The sequence below is a fragment of a genome, unplaced genomic scaffold (assembly GCF_019419815.1).
Source record: "Pyrus x bretschneideri cultivar Hongxiangsu unplaced genomic scaffold, Pyrus_bretschneideri_v1 Contig204, whole genome shotgun sequence".
Taxonomy (NCBI): Eukaryota; Viridiplantae; Streptophyta; class Magnoliopsida; order Rosales; family Rosaceae; genus Pyrus; species Pyrus x bretschneideri.
Window position 1 is genome coordinate 148565 of NW_025999507.1, and position 20175 is coordinate 168739.

At 40.5% G+C, this 20175-nt stretch overlaps 1 protein-coding gene and 1 long non-coding RNA gene across 4 annotated transcripts; both read right to left on the reverse strand.

The window, feature by feature from the left end:
* Nucleotides 1-9220: 9220 nt before the first annotated feature.
* On the reverse strand, nucleotides 9221-13420 carry LOC125477245. Of its 2 annotated transcripts, none has more exons than XM_048584195.1 (2): nucleotides 10288-13420; nucleotides 9221-9938 (listed from the first exon to the last, which is right to left on the reverse strand). In XM_048584195.1, the coding sequence occupies exons 1-2, from the start codon at nucleotides 10375-10377 to the stop codon at nucleotides 9294-9296; spliced, it is 735 nt and encodes a 244-aa protein (XP_048440152.1). In that variant the 5' UTR covers nucleotides 10378-13420; the 3' UTR covers nucleotides 9221-9293. Both variants share the same exon structure in this region; 1 of them encodes a protein (XP_048440152.1).
* Nucleotides 13421-14727: 1307 nt separating this feature from the next.
* LOC103949345 lies at nucleotides 14728-19931 on the reverse strand. Of its 2 annotated transcripts, XR_667507.3 has the most exons (8): nucleotides 19640-19931; nucleotides 19421-19476; nucleotides 18939-19024; nucleotides 18208-18252; nucleotides 17718-17779; nucleotides 16298-16379; nucleotides 15189-15254; nucleotides 14728-14963 (listed from the first exon to the last, which is right to left on the reverse strand). It is a non-coding gene; the product is annotated as an uncharacterized LOC103949345 (long non-coding RNA). The 2 variants fall into 2 exon arrangements; XR_007258427.1 differs by lacking the exons at nucleotides 14728-14963; nucleotides 15189-15254; nucleotides 16298-16379; nucleotides 17718-17779 and having other exon boundaries at nucleotides 18207-18423; nucleotides 19640-19908.
* Between the last annotated feature and the right edge of the window lie 244 nt (nucleotides 19932-20175).

The window sequence follows — 20175 nt, forward strand, 5'->3', positions numbered from 1 at the left end:
CTTCTTCAAAAGCAAAGGTATCTCATATCATCAAGGTCAAAAGCAAAAGTATCTCATATCATGCTCTTTCCCTGTCCTTTTCTTTGTCCTTGTTCTTACTCGCATGGCAAAGTGAAAGAAGCAATCAGCCGGCACTTGGAGTCAGTCTTCCGATCTGGAACCAACTGCCTGGAATCCCTTCCCTGATTGCTTACCTAGCGTTGCTCTCGAGTAGTCATCTTCAACGGTTGATACACTACCAGAGAAGGGACCACTTCTGCAAAGGGGAGCAAGTAAGGCAAGTGAAAATGATACATTGAAGCATGTGGAGACAAGTTGCAACTGCATATGCTGAGCTAACCCTCTTCAATACGAATTGGAGAGATTGAACAAAGAAACAGATAAAAGGAGGAAGCTCAGACCTGCGGGGGAGACCAAAGGAAGCCTGCTGCCCAATTCAAGAGTAGCACAAAGGAAAATCAACGATGGGAGCAGCGCAGTTCAAGAGTAAGCCTATGGAATCACAAAGATCCAAGCCTCAATGCAATTACCAAGGAGAAGATGGAACTTACACTCTATAACCAGATTTGCGTCTCTAAACTCTTCTCTTTGTTAATTACATTCTGCCATGTTTAGTATGTTTAGTTGCTTTTTGTGTGTTTACTTATGTTTTGTGTGAATCTATGCTTAAAACATTGAGGACAATGTTTGATTCAAGTGTGGGGGGGGGGGGGGGGTAACTAAAGTGTTTTGATGCAAATTCGTAGGATTTTATCCACCATAACTTCTAATGTTGTTTCTTGCTGTTTTTAAGTATTTTTAAGCTGTTTTAGTGTGTTTTGACTTCAAAATTCGAAAATCCCATAAAAATTTGAAAAATGTTTTGAAAAGCCTAAAAAGAGTGTTTTGAGTCGCTTTTTGTGTCGTAGGTCACCTTCCAACACAATGATAAGGATTTGGTTTCTAATTGCATGACTGTTGAAAAGAGTTATAAACATAGAGAAAAGTTTGATTTACTCTTGGTATATGCTTGGTTATGGTTATAATGTATGACTTCACATGCAATCATAAAAGAAAAATTTGTTTTTGTAACATGCCTGAAGGAAGGAACTCAAACAAACGCTACAACCCTGAGAGACTTGAGCCTATAACGTTCTTTGGAGAGTATAATCTGTGATTTCTTGTTTTCTAAAGTCGTTGCATAATCTCATTATTCTTTGCTTGGTTACTACTTAGAAGGCGTTTCATCATATAGTTCCAAATGCTAGAACTCATGCCCATTTCATTCAAAGCATGTTATTGATTTGCATAACACATATTCAAGAAGAAGTTGTGTAGTGACCACCACCATAGCCAAATAGCCTTACTTCCCATATTTCGTATATGTTGTAAGTTTTAACCCCGTTGAGCCTTGTTTAGCCTTTATTCTTTGTTAACCCACATTATCCTCACCTAGCCTAGTTTAGGACAATCCACACCCTTGTTCTTAAAAGATAGTGAGCATGACTTAAATGAATTCCTTTTGAGTTACATTATGCAAGAAAATGAGTGTGGGGGAAGGAATGCTTGTTCTTAAGTATGTTTTGAGATTGAAAAGAAAAGAAAAATAGAAAAGAAAAGAAAAGAAAGAAAGAAAGAAAAAAAAGAGCTTGAAAAAAATGAAAGAATGAGTGATTGAAGAAAAGGTTCAAAACACCAATTCTGGCCCTAAATTGTCTAAATTCTCCCTTTTTTTTCAAAAGTTGATGTTTTCATTCAAAAGAGAATTCTAAGTTGATTCAATTGCCTTGCTCACTATTTCTTTAAGAACCTTTGTTTTCCATATCCCTTCATTGTTATCCACACGCCCCGAACCCCATTACAACCCGTGACTTCAATCTTGAGTGTTATGTGTTTCAATTTGTGGAGTTTGAACTTGGTATGAGCATATGGTGTCACTGGTTCTCGCGTCTAAGTAGTAGCATTCCATTCATGAGATCATATCTAAACATGCTTATTAACTCCAGAAATTGCGTTCTTTACATATATGTGAGTGTTCGTTTTCATGTTTACATCAATCTTCTCACATATACTTAGTGTAGGGTGTGTAGTCAGAAAATCTGAGTGAAATTGAGTGCATATCTTGTGAGGAATTGAGCAAATTCTCTAAGGCATGTTACTACATTCAAAATATGGTTTTAAATGCTTAATTGTGAAATAGTATGTGGTGACGATGATTAAGAATGTACTTAAGTGTGAAGATGACTAAAATCTGTGGGAATGATGATTTTTAAACATGTCATGTGCATTGGAAATCCCAAGACGATTGTTGGAAGGTTTAGGTTGTGTTTTACTTGTTTAGTGTCGTTTTGTTTGTATGTTATCGTTTTGTTTTGCTCGAGGACTAGCAAAAGCTAAGTGTGGAGGAATCTGATAGGAGCATATTTAGGCGACTTACTTAGCTTGTTTTCGTGCATTTATGTTGTTGTTTCTTAGTTCTTTAAGTGTTTTAAGTCATTTTCGTATGATTTCAGGTTCTAAGGGCTAAAGGAGCAAAGAAGTGCATTTTGGAGCCTTTTGGAGCATTTTTGGGCCAAGAATGGATAGCTTATGCTTGGAGCCAAAGTGTTGGACAAAATTGAAGCTTTGTGTGCACTTTAGAACATAAAACAAAGGGCCTAGCCCAATCAAACAAAGCCTTAGAACCAGAAATTCCCATGCCAACACATAAACAAAGCCCTTTGCCATGCATCACATGCATTCACACACATTTACACAAACAATTCCTTGCCGTGAGTTCCCTACAATTCCAGCATGCATTCACATGCAATTCCAGCATGCATTCACATGCATTTGCAGCTACATATTCACCCTCATGCACTTTAATCATTCAACATATGCATTCACACACCAACAACCATTTTGTGCCGTGCATTTCATCACCTTTCCAACTTTCCCTTTCAATTCCAGCATGCATTCACATACAAAAACAGCACCATTCATTTTGTGCCGTGCATTTCATCACCTTTCCAGCTCTAAGTCTTCATCATTTCAGCCACAAACACCTTAAACAAATAGCCATATACATCTCCACTCCTCCTATAAATACCCTTGCATTCCATTCACCAAAACATCTCATTTTCCATTGTAATACACAAACACTTCCCCTTCCATTTCTGTGCAGTTTTTCTCCTCCATTGCAGCCACTATCCAACCACTTCCCATCCCTCCAAAACACTTCACAACATCACACAACCTATCCTTAGACCTTGTGCTACAACAACGAGAAAGAGAAGACTGCCTAAACGTTCATACAATTCAAGTTTGAGTTGTTGGAATGTTTAGGTGTTTCTTTGATTTCAATGTTTAATTTCAATTCTCTTTGTTTTGTAAGTATGAGGAACTAAACCCCCCTTAGCTAGGGGGTGATTCGAAATATATGTTTATGCTTGCAATATGATTTGATTACTTTTAATTACGTTTCATAAGTTGTGAATTCAATTTGTTTAACTATTTGATTGATATCCTATTTATGTATGTTTATTAAGAATGAACGCTTAATTTTCATGCATGAATATGACGCTAGAATATAAGTGAGTTTCACGTAATAGTTATGAACTTATATTCACAAGTAGTGGAGGTTGCTTATAAACAATCGCGTTAAACAAATTCTTGGCATAAGTTTCATGCAATCATAGTAACGAATGCCTCGTCAACACTTATAGTTTTCATGTTGCTTAATGATTCTTGCTTGTATCTCTATTATGCAATTCATGTAGGGAACTTGTGAGGAATGCTTTGGATTGTCGTATGCAATCATCCAATTCATTAACTTAAGGAAAACTTGACGGTTAATTTAAGCGGACCTAATTAACCCGGGGCGTTGAGAATTCATGGTTTATTGAAAAGCATTTAGAAATCGTTTCGTATGCAAGTATAACATGTATAGAGATGAACCCCTTAGCTAGCTTCCCATCCATTCATTTCCGTCAAATCCATATTTACAAATTGTTTTATTTCCAAGTTTCCATTTTAGTTTAAATTCGTCCAAATCCAATCTCCCCCCTATTTCGTTGAAGTCTTATTCTTAATCTTTCTTATTTTTAGTTTTGCATTCTTTGAGCATTAAATAGTGTTTTATATTGTGTTTTTACGTTTTTAAGTTAAATCCAAGTATCCATTTTAGTTTAAAGTTGTCCAAATCCAATCCCCCTTTACTTTATTGTTCAATTTAGTTAGAAATCAATTTAGTTTGTGTTTTTAAAGCATTTTGAGTCTTTTGGTTTGTCTTAGTGTTTTAACGTTTAGTTTCACATTCTTTGAGTCTAGTTTAGTGTTTTATCTTGTTTTTACGTTTTTGAGTCAAATCCAAGTGATTAACAATCCCTCCTAATCCCCGGTCCAGAACGATCCCTACTTATACACTTCACTACAATTGACAAAAAGAGGGTTTAATTTGTGTGCGCATAATTCTCGCATCAATATACAATGCCAATCTTGTTGGAAATGTGCCCTAAAACCAATCATATGATGATACTTTATGGACATTTCAAACTAATGTAGTTTAAATGTAAAGGGCAAAGATTATTGTTTGAGCCGTCTCATATAAATGTTATATGCTTAAACGATAAGTCCAAGGAATATGTGATTGGAAGAATGCGATCTAAAGAAGTTAGATTCATGAGACCATTCTTTCGTTGACACATCCTAAACGTTCCTGATCATAGGATTGTCAATTGGGCATTGACAGTCGGTTAAGATCAGTACGTGCTATGTCTTCTCTCAGGGAGAGTGACTAGTCTCGAGTCATTGGTGTGTGTGACATCAAGACAAGTACGTAGGTGCTCAATAGAGAATGAGTTCACTGAACATGATCAACGAAGAGTTCTCATATTCATGTCACATGAGAACTCATGGTTGGGATAATGCAAATTAGTCTTTTGACCTGAGGCATCACAGTTGTCTTGTGGTTAGGTCCTTAATCTTTGATTATATCAAAGTCACTCCATCAGGAGGGTGTCCACGGCATCGTTGGGGTTAAGCCACTTAGCCATGGAGGCAAGTGAATGCGCAACAAGGGATCTCTAACCTTCAAACTGTTTGAGGGAGAATACTCTGTGATATGATTAAGAATCTTTGGCCAAAGTATGAATGAGATTTAGGAATGTGTTCCAAATCACATTCAAGGTAATCATATAAGCACAAGACTCACATTGGATAGTAGACATGAATAAACTATCAAACCAAACAATGTGGTCAAGAGTATTGTATTAGAGAAAGACCGTATTGCATTTGTAATCCTAAAACTGAATAGGTTCTCCACCTCTTCTGATTAGCTTGGGTAACCATGACATGCTGCTAGGCGTCAGCCATGGTTTGTGGAAGCCCTAAAAGTGTATTATCACTAACGGGAGAATTGAAAGTAAGTTTCAATTCACAATCGATTTGAAAGAGTTTGAATCGCCCATTGCCTCGCTAAAAGGAACCTAATGGATCGTACACCGTGTAAGGTAGAGATTGAAGATTCAACGGAGATGAGTAAGAATAATCAAATGGTTTAATTATTTATGGCAAGGATTAATTAATATGATTATTAATCAAACGAATAAGTTCGTTAAAAGACCTCGGGATAGTTTTGGACCTTAAGGCCCAATGGGCTTCAAACGTCAAGTCCATTGACTTAAGTTGTATGACAACTTAATGAATAATGATTCACAAAGGCCCAAATAGCCCAATAAATCCCATATGGCTGGCCATTTAGAGGAGGGTAGTGAACTTGGCTTAATTGCAAGTTTGCCACTCCATTGTGAGGTGGTATAAAGACATCTTTATAGCCATTTCATCCTTAGGGTTTTCTTAGGAGTAAAGATGAGAACACAAACCTCCCTTTGCTCTCAAAGAGGCCGGCCACCCTTGAGGAAAACATCTAGCAATCTTACTTCCTCAAGGTCACTCATTTCTTCTACAATATGCCTTGGTGTGGAGACTTAGAGGTTCTCAATTTTGGGAACTTGGAGAAACCTTTTCATCCATCCAAATCCATGGATCTAAGATGCAAGGAATGAAGGCCCTCTCTTTGGGTGATTAGCCTTTGCTTATGCAAAGAGGAATCTACAAGGGTATTGATTTCTCAACTCACTTTGTTTTTGAGTTGAGTCTTGGTTCACCTATCTACTAGGCTTTGAAGTTCATGTGTTAAGTTTTGTTTTTGAGTGCATATAAACATGATTCCGCCTTTTAATTGTTAATTGCATGTTGTTGATGTTGCTCAAATGAACTTGTTTTTCACAAATCTTCCTTCAAATCTCAGATTTGCTAATTGATGCCGCAGCTAATCATGAACTGCTATCTTTTATGGACGGCCATGCGGGTTACAACCAGATTTTCATTGCCGAAGCTGACGTCCACAAGACGGCTTTCCGCTGCCCTGGGGCCCTTGGTACTTACGAATGGGTAGTCATGCCATTCGGCCTTAAGAATGCCGGCACCACATACCAACGAGCCATGAATATGATATTTCACGATCTAATCGGTACAATCGTCGAGGTTTATATCGATGATGCGGTGGTAAAGTCTAAACGCCGCCAAACGCACCTGGATGATCTGCGGCAAGCGTTCCTTCGCATGGGCAAGAATAATCTCAAAATGAATCCGGCCAAGTGTGCTTTCAGTGTTTCGGCCGGTAATTTCCTTGGCTTTCTGGTGCACCATCGCGGCATCGAAGTCGACGAAAATAAAGCCTGCGCCATCATTAGCGCCCCACCTCCGACAACAAAGAAACAGCTCCAGTCGTTACTCGGGCAGATAAATTTCCTCCGCCGCTTCATCGCCAATTCGGCCAGTAAGATGAAGGCATTCTCTACGCTCCTTAAACTTAAGGATACCGACAAATTTGAATGGCGCGAAGAGCATCAAACTGCATTTACGCAAATCAAGGTGGCCCTTTCCACCCCACCCGTGTTGGTTCCACCCTGTCGCAACAAACCCCTTAAATTATACATTTCGGCAGCCGCCAAATCCATTGGTTATCTCCTCGCACAAGATAACAATGTAGGACGTGAGCAAGCTATCTTTTATCTTAGCCGAAATCTGAATTCACCAGAGCTCAATTATTCACCTGTCGAAAAACTTTGCTTAGCTTTGTTTTTTGCCGCATCTAAGCTTCGGCATTACATGCTCCCATCAGTTACGCAGGTCATCACCCAAACAGACGTAATTCGTTACATGCTCACTCGGCCTATCGTCAAAGGCCGAATCGGGAAATGGACGCTCGCCTTATCCGAGTTCAGCCTGCAGTACGTACCCCAAAAGGCCGTCAAGGGGCAAGCTCTCGCTGACTTCTTGGCCCAACACCCTTCCCCTTATGGTTTTGAGGGAGGTGATGTCGACATCGGTTTAGTCACCACACACGATAACCATTGGACTATGCATTTTGATGGTTCCAGTACTTCGACCTTGGTGGGTGTCGGTATTGCAATTCAGTCACCTAACCACTGCCGATGGTATTTTTCTCTCAAGTTGGATTTTAGCTGCACGAATAATCAGGCCGAATATGAAGCCCTCATTATCGACCTCCACGTTTTACACGATCTACGGGCCTCCCGCGTTCTCGTCCTCGGTGATTCCGAACTTGTGATTAACCAATTGAACGGCATTTTTCGTTGCATGAGTTGTACTTTAGCGCCCTATCACATGGTCGCCACCTACCTGGCCGAGTCATTCGAACGGACCACATTTGAACATATTTCACGAATCCACAACACAGACGCCGACGAACTCGCCCAGATCGCCTCCGGAGCACAACTCATGGGGGGCAAGCTAGGCCGAATTGCAGCCACAAGTCTGCAATCGTACCCAGCCTTGATCAATCGGCAAACTCTCCAGCGCGCACACGTAATATGCACTAGGGTAATGTCGCTCCCATCCCTACTAGAATGAGGAGACCCCGTAGAAGTATGTGCCGTCGAGGTAGAACCAGATGATTGGAGAAAGACGATGTTACAGTACCTCGATAACCCCAACAGGAAACACGACCGGAGAACGAAGGTCCTCGCCACGAATTACGTGTCGTACCAAAATGAATTATACCGCAAGGGTGAGGACGGGTTACTACTATTGTGCCTCGGCCCACACGAGGCTGCCCAAGCAATGGCCGAGGTACATGAAGGAATTTGTGGGGCACACCAGTCTGGACAAAAAATGCGCTGGTTACTTCGACGACATGGTTATTTTTGGCCCAATATATTGAAGGATTGCATCGAATATGCACGAAGATGCGTACCACGCCAAATTCATGGACCCGTGCAGAGAGCCCCGGCCGAATTACTTCACTCGGTTACTAAACCATGGCCGTTCAAGGGATGGGCAATGGACGTAATTGGCAAAATCACGCCATCATCGGGAGCGGCGAAACACGCGTGGATAATTGTAGCAATTGACTATTTCACTAAATGGGTCGAGGCAAGATCATACGCTGATTTAACGACCAAAGAGGTATGCAATTTCGTAAAGGAGAATATTGTGACCAGATTCGGCGTACCAGAAACGATCATAACTGACAATGGCACCATATTCACGGCCGATAGGTTTAAGGAATATGCGGCAAATTTGAATATCCGACTTGAGCAATCTACGCCGTACTACCCTCAGGCAAACGGACATGCCGAGGCAAGCAATAAGGTGTTGATCAGCATTCTCGAAAAAATGGTAAGAGAGAGACCTGGGTTATGGCATTTGAAGTTAAATGAAGCATTATGGGCGTACCGAACTTCACCCCGGTCGGCCACTGGAACCAGTCCTTATGCGTTAACTTATGGACACGACGCTATGTTACCGGTTGAGTTGAGTATAAGCTCATTACGAGTAGTCGAGCATAGTAGTTTGTTCAGTGTCGAGTATGGTCAAGCGATGCGACAAGAATTAGAAGACTTAGAAGAAAATTGAATCGACGCGAGTAACTTATTGATAGCACAAAAGAAAATTGCCGAGCGAGCGTATAACTAGCGTGTAAGACAAAAAATGTTCGGCGAAGGAGAATTGGTTTGGCAAACTGTGTTGCCTGTCGGGATTAAAGACCCCCGATTCGGTAAATGGTCGCCGAATTGGGAAGGGCCATTCATCGTTCACAAAGTCCTCGGCAAGGGGGCATATCATCTTAGAGATCGGGTGGGTTCAGTTCACAAATTGCCGATTAATGGAAAATTTTTAAAAAAGTACTATCCAATTACATGGGAAATGCAAGAGTAAGACCATTGTATTGATAGCAAAAGACCATTTTATTGATAGCAAAAGAACCATTGTATTGATAATAAGAGAACAAATACAATGATAAATTCCTAGGGGGTCGAGGGGAGGAAAGTCTCAAGGGCAGCTTTTAGCTCCAACCACTTCGCTTCGCCCAAAATTATCTCAGCCTGCCTCGTCTTTTTATTGCACTGAAGCTGCTGGATATGCCGTGCGCCGGCCGTGAAGGCCGTCAGCCGAGCCCTGTTGGCCTCGAAGTCTTTCTCAAGCTCGGAAGCAGCAGTAGACCTTTGCCGTTGAAGGTCAAAAATTTGACGCTGGAGGTCAAAGATCTGGCGATCAAACTCGGTCAGCTTCGCTTTCCTGGCTTTGATTGCCTCCATCTTAGCTCGGCCGGCCTCTTGCGCGACCTTGGCAGCCTTCAGGTCATCCACGGCTTGTAGGGCTCGCTCGAAGATGTGGAAGTGTTGCCGAGTCCGCTCCAAGAGGTCGGTGAGGAAGGAGATATTCTCCGTGCTTAGGTAACCGCCGCTGGCAAGGTCATTAAGACACTCCCTAACGGAGTCAAGACCCTTGGATCGGAGAGCTTGGGAGGCAGTGAGAGACAGGACTTCGTGCAACTTCACGAAGGCTTCGGCCTCGGGCATGGCTCCCGCTGGTTCGGCAAGAGCAGCAGAGGAGCCGGCCTCACCGGTCGTGCTCTGAAGAAGAGCGTCGAGCTCCACTTCCCACGATGGCTGCACATGAAAGGAAAACTTTGTGAAGGAAAGTAAGACGTCGTGATATAGTGCATGACAAAAATGGATTGTTTTAGACCTGCCGAGAAGAGACTTCGGCCATGCCCTATGGGTCATTGCTCAACCCAGGGAACTTAATGGCCGAGCCCAGTGCCTTAGACCGCTTCGCAATTCACGCGGCCGATGGAGGTCATCTACATTTGATGGCCACGACGGTGGCCAGGAAATATAGACAACGCCCGTCGGCGCATAAAATTGTCGGTGAAATGAACGTTCGGGCACCTAACATTTAATAGTCTTTTAAGAACATGTGTCATGAGAAAATCAACGCAAAAGAAACAAGACTTACAAAGGCCGAGGAGACTTCCTGTGGAGGAATGGGAAGGTCTTCATCCTGCGGGTGGATCGGCGTTTCGACCGTGGCCTCAGGATCGGCCATAGGTCTCTTGCCGCGATCCGCCGCAGAAGGACACGGTCGAGCGGTCGCCTCGACGACCGGAAGAGGATGGACGAGAGGAGAGTTGACTGGTCGACGACGGCGTTCCAGCGGGACTTCGTCGCTCTCGCTCTCGACATCCTGAACAAAAAGAAAAACATTTTGCGTTACGACTAGAAACCTAAAGAAACAAGAGTGGAAGTAGAATTATACCTCTTGCAGAATGACCGTTGGAGTAGAGGGTGCCTCGACAGGTGCAGCTGACTTCCCCACGGCAGGCGCCACGACCGGCTTCGAAGCTGGAGCTGATGCGATGATTGGATCGGACGTGGTCTCAGGAAGGGAGACGGCTGGAGGAATCGGGTTTGGAGAAGCCGGGGCAGCCGGTACAGAAGGAGAGCCGGCAGGAGCAGGCGTCCCTGTAGTGTCACTTGGGACGACATGAATCTCCCGGTCGCCCTTCTTCGCCAATTTCTTGACGCGTTTAGAAAGGCGAGGAGCATCATCCTCCGGCTCGGCCTTTCGATAAGGGCGTTTGGCGGGGGCTGTCCGCTCGGTGGCGATGGTCCTCTTCATGGAGACCAACTTCTTCGCCCTCGCCACTGCGGCGACCACTTCAACCTTCCTCGACATGCGACCCCCTGAAATAGCAAAGTAATTAATAACAAGGACAAGTGATATTAAAAAAAAAAAAAAAAAAAAAAAGCGGAAAAACTATACCTTGGGCCGACTCCTTAGGTTGGGCCTAGGGCGCTGGTCTGGGACGGTCGCCGAAGATTTTGTTCACCATGTCTTCGGCCCGGACGCCGAAGAAGTCACTGGTGTACTCCTCCCACCAGTCCCCGAAGGTGTCGGTTCCCAAAGATTCAGGAACCGTCGGCCGGAGCCGGAATTTCTTGCACTTCTCCTGAAACTCCTGCTCCGACGTCTTGCATTCCCTTTCAGAGGAACCGGAAAGACGCCCTCGACTCAGGAGAGACCGAAAGGCAAGCAGGGGGACGGGGCAGCCTTGAAGGTAGCCGAGCTGCTGGGCGACAAAATGGGGGTGATAGACCTCCCAGCTGGCTCGGCAGGCGTCGCAACCAAGAGGAAGATCGCGAGCCAAAACGAAAGACCCCCAGCATTGACGGATGTCCGCATCCTCGGACTCGGCCCACGCGGGCGTAGGAAGCCTGATCGAGGCAGGGTACTCCTGGCGCCGGCATACCACGAACTTGTCATCCGAAAGGACGTCGAGGCCGAGGAAGTGTTTAAAGACCTCGTCGGCTCGGTGAGGTGGTGCCGGTCGAGAGGCCAGTTGAAAGCCAAGGGCGGCCGATCGTTGAAAGGCAGGAACCTCCGATTGAATGGTGGAAAAGTAAACCTGCAACCAGAGTTGGAACACCCAGAGGGGTCTATTCTGGTGCGGGTCAATCTTGCTAATAGTCGCCTCGGCCAAGCAACGGTAGAGGTTAGCGAGTATAGCAGGGCTGAACGCCAAGGAGCGACCACTAGCCAGTGCCTGGGCCACCGGCATGTTCTCGACCAGGCATTTGTTTGACCTGGTACAACAGATGAATTTGTTGTACCAGTAGAAGAGGAAGACCTCGTGTTCTCCCTTCCTAAGGCCTTTCTCGCCTCGGCCGGCGAAGAGAAGTCCCAAGGAGCTTCTGAACTTCTTCCCTTGAGGGCTCCCGATCACCACGGCTTAGCGTCTCGATGGCCCTTTCGTCAAATAATGCCTTTAGGTCGAGAGGAGATGGGTATCCGAAAAGGGCGGCATCAATGGGAAGGCCGGTTGGAGAAGTCCCAAGGATGGCCGAAATGTCGAGGACTGTGGGGCCGAAAGGCAGGATCATGGTGTTGGTGGCCGAACACCATAAACTCAGGGCCGCCATGAGCAGCTCCTTATCCATGGCAATCTCCATGGTCGACAGAATAATGGCATCGTAGATACCAAGAGCCTTCCATTCCTTGCCAAAGAATGTGCTCATTCGGTCAACCCAGGCGGCCCAGGCCGTGGTGGTCGAGGGCCAAGCTCCTTGAGGCCGCGCCAGAGTCCACTTCGACCAGTCGAACCCCTGCAGCAGGGGTATTAAACACTGCTCCTTGAGAAGAGTAGAGATAGACGACGGCACTGCGTCTCTGAAAAGGGGACCCAAAATCTGGTGGGTAGTGGCCATGTCATTTTCAAATCGCAGCGTCTTGACGGCGCTCCGATCAATGAAATCCTTACATTTGCTGCACTCGTCAGAAAGCTTTGAGATAAAGGAGGCCATTGATGAAAGAAGGGATTTGGAGTTAAAAAAAGAGGTTGCAGGAAAAAGAATTGGAAGGCTTTGTCTGAACGAACAGGAATGATAAAATTGAGATTTTAGAATTTCTGAACGCGTGAGATGCGAATGACAGAAGTGTGGGTATTTATAGGCTTTTCAGAATGAAGATCAAACGTTTGGAATTCGAAAAACACTGGTTCAAATTAGGGGGAAATTTAACCGGGAAAGGTTCCAATCATTTCGGATATTTTGGGAACCTGCGAAGATAGGATCGAGGGGTCGAAAATCCAGGACGCACGATTGCGTGCGGTGACAGTTTTAATGCATTAATTAGGATAAGACGCTTCAGTAAGTGCACGATCTCGAGGGCCATGATTGAAAGCTTTTAAGAGCGGCGGAGAATCGACACGTGGCTGTACGTTGGGGGCAACGAGGAGAGTGCAATCATGTCTCATAAATGTGCAGGAGTAATGGTCATTAAGGAAGCAAAGTCCAAAAAGCAATAGGCGTTTCCGCTTCTTCAAGGCCGAGGCCCGACCAAAAGTTAACAGTCGGCGACCTCAGAAGGATGTGCTCCGCCCAAGGTGATGACAAATACTATGGGTCGAATAATAAATCCCGGGCCAGTTGGCAGGGTCGGCCAAATCCTATCTAAAGTAGTCCGGATAAACAGAAAAGGTCGAGGAAGTCCTGGTGCGACCAGGATTCCCGACCAGCTAAGAATAAAGCCTTGAAAAGAAGGAAAATTCAGAATCCCAATAGGAGTAGGTTTGTTCGAGTTAGAGTTGAAATGGGACAAGGACTCCCAATCCGAATCAGAATGCGAATTGGTCTCAAGGAATGGGGTGCTATAAATACAAGAAATCATGCAACAGAAAAGCCCCTTCAAAAATCAGCATACAATTGCCCTGCGCAAAACCTCTCAAACATCTTAAGATTTTTCCTGTTCTTTTTCTGTCGACACACCTTCAGTTTGGATAAACAGCACTGTGAAGGCACCCAGCGAGCATCTTCAGTTTGGATAAACAGCACTGCTGCCACAGAATCAGCCGACCGAGAAGCACCTTCAGTTTGGATAAACAGCACTGCGTCAAGATCGACCGGTTACCTATCTAAGTCTCGGCCGAGAAGGGTTTTCGAACCTTTGTTGGCAGAGGTCACCTTGCTAGCCTTCTCGGCATAGTCAGGTGTTACGAATTGCATTGCTCTGCGTACTGGACGCCGAGTGATTTTATGATTGGATACTCGCAAGTAAGTTTCGGGGTTCGGCATTCCGACGGCAGAACTACGTTTACCATCAAGACATACATCACATTCGAGTACCTGTGCCCATATAGTTTGGTCTCGATTCGGCGTGCTTATACTCTTACGAATATAATCACAGTGACCGAATCAGGCTCCAACGATTTGTGAACTCCGCAGAATTAGTAGCCTTGTCTTCAGGCTAGAGAACCCAGAGACCGAGAGCGTTCCTTCCTCGGTCGCAATCGCAAGATAAAGAAGTCAACGACGCGCTCAACGCGACATCAACGAATTTTACTCCTCGGCCAAGCTCGACCGACGAGTTGGCACGCCCCGCATTCAACCGAAGGACGTAGTTAGCTTGCTAGTTACTCGGCCTACGCGCCACGTAGGTTTTGTAATTTTTAGAGTCAACAGTAACACATTTAGATTCTTGGGTTCAAATTTTGGAAAAATAATCATTGATACATGAAAAAAATGTCAGAAAAAAATGTTGAAAAGAAGATGAGTTGTTCATATTATTTGGTTTGATAAAGTTTGGTAATACTCACTGGTCCACTTTGATGCTAGAGAGTGGTTGGCCATCTGGCTTGAACAGCAGAACATATGCGCTTCTGTGTAAATACAATACCAAAACAAAAAATGAACAAAAACTCTTTGAAAATTAACATCTCTTATTCCATACAATATATACAATATATATGAGTAAATTGCTTACGGGTCTGACTTCAATATAACCCCACTCCTCTTCATCCATCTAGAATCCCAGCAGCTACTACTGTTGTAGTTCCTGCAGCTGCTACTGCTATATTGAAATTGACTACCTTATATAGTTGATTTCACATTCTTACACACGACAAACCAAAAAACATCCAAAACATACCAATAATCTAAAAAAAGGCCAATTTAATACATATTCTCAAACAAGTGGTAAGCACTGATAACAGAAAAAATGAACAACCACTGTGAAAAATACACCCGAAGAGTTAGTGAAATTAGATATAGAACATGCAATCATTTATAAAACATCATGAACAAATAAAGGAAAACTTAACAACTCACCCTCACCGAAATCAATCAAACACTATAAATCTGCAATTAACAAAACAAACAGCAAAAATTCATAAAATCAAACATGCAAAAAAAATAAATAAATTAAAAAAATAAAATAAAATCAAACATGCAACAATATAAATCTATTAAACAGAAGTTAAGATAACATTAATGAATTTGACCTACTATTTTACTATATTCGATTTTTGGAATTTTGAGTGAATGAATGGCAAAAGAACATATAACAAAATAACAGAAGCGTACCCCATTAGAGGAAGCCGCCCAACCAACCGGCCAGAAACATCAGCAAAGGTACAGAGCCCCGTTGCACTGAAGAATCAGAAGACCAAATCACTATATGAGCAACCCATATGAGAGGTAGAGAGAAGCGGAAAAACAAAAGGAAAAAGTGAGGAGAGAATGCAATGAAAACAAAAGAAAAAGCATTAAGGCCTCTGAATAGAATAGTTCTCGATGATCAACACGTGGAAGACAGAGGCTGAAAAATCAGAGCAAAACCAAAAAATAAAACAATCAGCCTCTGAACAGAACCCCGCACAATGATCAACACGTGGAAGACAGAGGCCCAAAAAGCGGAGTATAACCAAAAATTAAAACAATCAGAGGCCAAGCAACAACATTTGTGGGACAGAGAGAGAAAAAATAATAATTAAAAAATTAATGGCGGGACAAACAAATTATTTAAAATATGGGAGTTAAATCAGGCCAAATGGTTTGTGGCACAGCAATCACTAAAAAATTATAAAAACCAAGAGAAAAGCACAGAAACAGAGAGAGTTACGAAAGTGTTGCAAATCATGCTATGATTAAATAGCAGTTTATTTGCCAATTTTATAATTTTTAAAACAAAATTAAATGGCGCTCTAAGACGAATCAAATTTATGTAAATTGGTAAACTTAGTTTTGATTATCTGGAGTAAGAATAATCATTTCCATCTTTTCTCTTTACAGGAATTAACTATTATCAATTTATATAGATACCTTCTTCTTCTAACTTATTGTGAATACATGGCTTATTATTTGTTTGTCTAGTGAAAGGTTTAAGGCCAATATTCAAAAGTATAAACAGACATCCTTTCACTAAAGATAAATCCTGCCCATATTTTGTAAATCTGTGAAAGAACATATTAGATTAAAATATGTGGAGCGGGTATATCTCTAGTGCAAATGTCTACTTTTATACTTTTATCTCTAGTGAAAAGAAGCTAGTTTATATATATATATATATATATATATATATATATATATTAGTAATAGCTAATTCGTCTAAAGAGAAAGCCTAGTAAAAATTGTAATTAAATGTAGAACGTCAATAAAACAAAGTTAACAAAGTACTAATTAATTTTACATACCTTTGAATATTTGTGTCTTCATTGCTTGAAAATGTATTTGTCAACGTTGTAAATCCCTTGCTGAATTAGCTTTTTTTTTTTCCTAAAATTGTAAAATAAAGTGTTAAAAAAAGATTGTATGGCACTTAATAAATAATATATAATAATTAGTTGAGATGGATGGAAAAATGGAGTCATACGTAGGATGAAAGAGCAAAAACTAAATTTGAATATAGGAAATAAAAAAACAATTTGTAATTCATTATCATGCATTGTTATCTATTTTATGCTAAACATAAAAGATAATGTCTATTAGTAAAAGTGAAGCTAGTGTTTTGGAATGGGTGTTCTAGACGCTAAAGAATTGAGAAACTTAGATTAAGAGCAATTCTGATGACGGAATTGAGAATTAATAGGTATGTAATTAAATAGTTATCTTATTGCTAAGTTTGAATTTGACTAATGATAGGTATATATAATGAAATTTTTTTGCCACAAAATGAAATCTGAACAGAAAGCATGTAGTCAAGTGGGAAGCAATGTTAATTTGAAACAAAAAAAAGAATTCAAATAAAGATGAAATGCCAATTAAAACTTAAATGGAAAAAGGATGAAATAATGCCTCAGCATATTATAAATGTTTCTCTAAAACTTAATTGAGAAGATAAAAACAGTGACCCACTTTTTGTTAACTAACATCTCTGCATCAGTTTTAGCATAAAAAAATTTGCCTTGCTGGCTAAATTTTTCAGCTAATCAAATTGCTAAGCAGCATATATATAGCCAATAAATAAGATAAATTGGATATTTCATGTATACTTAATATATTAGAGTATAAAACTTAGACCAAATGAGCAACCTTTAGGCACTTAATCACATCAGGACATTATTTTAACAAAAACAGAAAAATATTGCATGAAATTTTTTTTTCTGCGGAAAAAAATAAGGAAACAGGGGAAAGCAAAAGCATTTCCCCCTATACATACTTGCTAAAAGTTACCATAGTAAACCACAACATATAAAAAAATTTACAACATATTGATAAAAAAGATCATGTGTCAATACACTTTAGCTAACCATTTTCTGGGCATAAACAGAACCACCACTGACTAAATAATAATGTTCTGCAAAACTAACATAATACTACAACCGTAGAATAAGAATAAGTCACAAAAATACATGACAATAACAGAAAGTAGAAAACAAAGAAAATTGAAAGGAAACCAAATAATCTCAACTAATTGAACACCTAATTTCTGTAAATCCAAAACTAATAGCTCCTTATACATAGTTGCCAACTTATTACAATAAACCACAGCAATGCATAAAAAGCTTTACAACACGTTCTAATTAAAATCTAAGGAAAAAAAATGTTAAGTTTTTTCCATTTTAAAATTGAAGAAACAAAACCCACATATTTAAATAACCATGTGCATCTTACCCTCAAATGTTTCATAAGCACAAAAACTATCTAAGATGTTTTTCTCCCTTTGCAAATGCAACCTACAAAACAAATCAAGCAAAAAATTAAAAAAAATAAAAAACGAAATGGTAATTAACAAAGCTCAAAAACCCTAGCACAAAAATGTCATAAACAGGATAAAAATGGCCAGCAAGTCTAACTACGACAGATAACAGTGTAAATGTTACTAATATAACTTGTCACACATAATAAACAACACTATTAAACTGGAATATTAATCCAGCAGATTTATATACCATTATAAATGATATCAAAATGAGCTGCAATACAAAGCAGTGAAGATTTATACCCACCAGATCCTTCTCACAGTCCAAAATCCAAATAAAGACTTCAAATCCATAAAATTACAATGAAATTAATACCATAATGTACCAAACAACTGTAAAAAATAAAATGCACCAAAGGCAAACATGAATTCAACAGGCCAAATAAGCAAAAAGATTCATACCTCAATTGAATTTTGAACTTGATTCTCTCGCCAAAAAATCTTAATCTACAAAACCAAATTAGTTTTATTAATAATAAAGTAACACGATAATGCATCAAACAACATTGAAAAATAAAATCTAGTAAAGGTAAAGATAAATTCAACAATCTAAATAAGCGCAAGCATTGATATCTGAACTGAATTTGCAGGTTAATTTTGTCGTTTAAAAATTCTGATCTACAAAACCAAATCAGTTCTATTAACACCGATAAGTTAAGAATTGATATGAAAAACAAATCTATAATTGAGGCCTTAAAATATATTATAAGATCAATTAATACAAAGAAAGAATCAGTACCACACTCACAACCTTATATTTTCACCAGTACATATGCATATTGCTCCAGGTTGTTAAATCAGATCTTAAAGACCATGTTCCTAACACCAGAACTAACGACTTGAGATTCATATGAATTATAGCCAAGCCAAACCAAACCATTTAGGTTGTCAATAATGCCCAAATAAGCAGGTTAGCTTGGTTTCTTGAGTAGATCAGGTTAGTCAGGTTGCTGAAGAAACAACTACACACCAATTCTCAAACTGCACAGCTACTAAATTACAATAGTATTGTATCGATGACTGAAAATGATCTCTAGAGCATCTAGGTACCCAGGCTTTCAATTAAAAAACTTATCCAATTGAATTCAATTAAAAAAAATGATCTCTCATATGAGTTATGACAGAAAACATACCAAAGGCAGTGGAAGCAGTACGTCGATGTCAGACATGAAACTTAGCTGATTCAACTAAGCGGGCCTGCTAACCAGAATGCTCAGACCTGGATCATATTTAAAAAGAAACCCATAAATCATCATGATCTCAATTAAATATAATCAAGATAAGAACAACATAACAGCCACAGATCACATAATCGAAAAGAAATTTCGCAAGTCATCCACAATAATCAAAAGCTAAATTAAACCCAAAAATTAATCATGATCATCCATTTGTATTGCTGGAAATGTTTAGCCCTTAATTAAAACACCAAAATAAAAAATTCCTCACTCACAGTACAAAACCGAAACATACAAAGCAAAACCCAAAAATTAATCATCAGTATTCCTCTTTTTTTTTCATTTTTTTTTTTTTAAGTTTGAGGGAAAAATCGAAGCACAAACAATCAAAAAACCCAAATAAAAAAAAAAATATAACAACAAAGAGATAAATTATATACCTGACCCAGAAAAAGCTAGGAAGAATAAAACCCTAAAACTCGAAGAAAAATGTTTCCTGCAACCAAAATACAAAATTAGAGATAACAGCAAGACGTAGAGCGTGAAAAAACAAAGAAAACGCTGGGCCAAAAAGCCAACTAGCCCAAATTCACAACAATCAATCATAAAATTTTCTTCCTAACCAAACAGAAAATAAACCAACACATGAATCAACATACCTGAACGGGAGCGATTCGCTTGTGCAAAACAGGGGAAAAAACGCCAAACACCTTCGAGAAGATCCGATCGGAACCGAAATCAAAAGACAGACGGGAAAACTAAAGAGAAACGGAACAACAGAAAGAAAACAGAAGAGGAAAAGAAAAAGTCGAAGATGCTTCCGGCATCTTTACTATAAAACACAACGTGGCCAAAGCTCAACCAAAAACACCAAAAAGCACCTTTCAAATGAGAGCAACAACTGCAAACAAAAATGAAAGAGGGGCAAAATAGACAATTTACTGCACAATCCCACCAAAGTCCAAAAACCATAAATAAAATGAGGGTTAAATCTCCGATGTAGGACTCTCCCTTTCACATCCACACAAGCGAAAATTAGAATATTATTTGGCCACTAAGTACATGAGCTTTCCATAGATGTGTTTGTTGACGAATATTTAGATTGTTCTTGATTTACGGTGATTCAATTAATTGGCTGACTTGTGGCTAATATTATTGAGATATATATGATATGTATATCTTACATGTGGTATCA

Coding starts and splice junctions, on each gene's coding strand:
- LOC125477245 (XM_048584195.1), bottom strand. CDS start 10,377: ATGGCCGATCCTGAGGCCACGGTCGAAACGCCGATCCACCCGCAGGAT. Junction 9,939..10,287: donor AGGAAGTCTCCTCGGCCTTT/GTAAGTCTTGTT, acceptor TTTCATGTGCAG/CCATCGTGGGAAGTGGAGCT.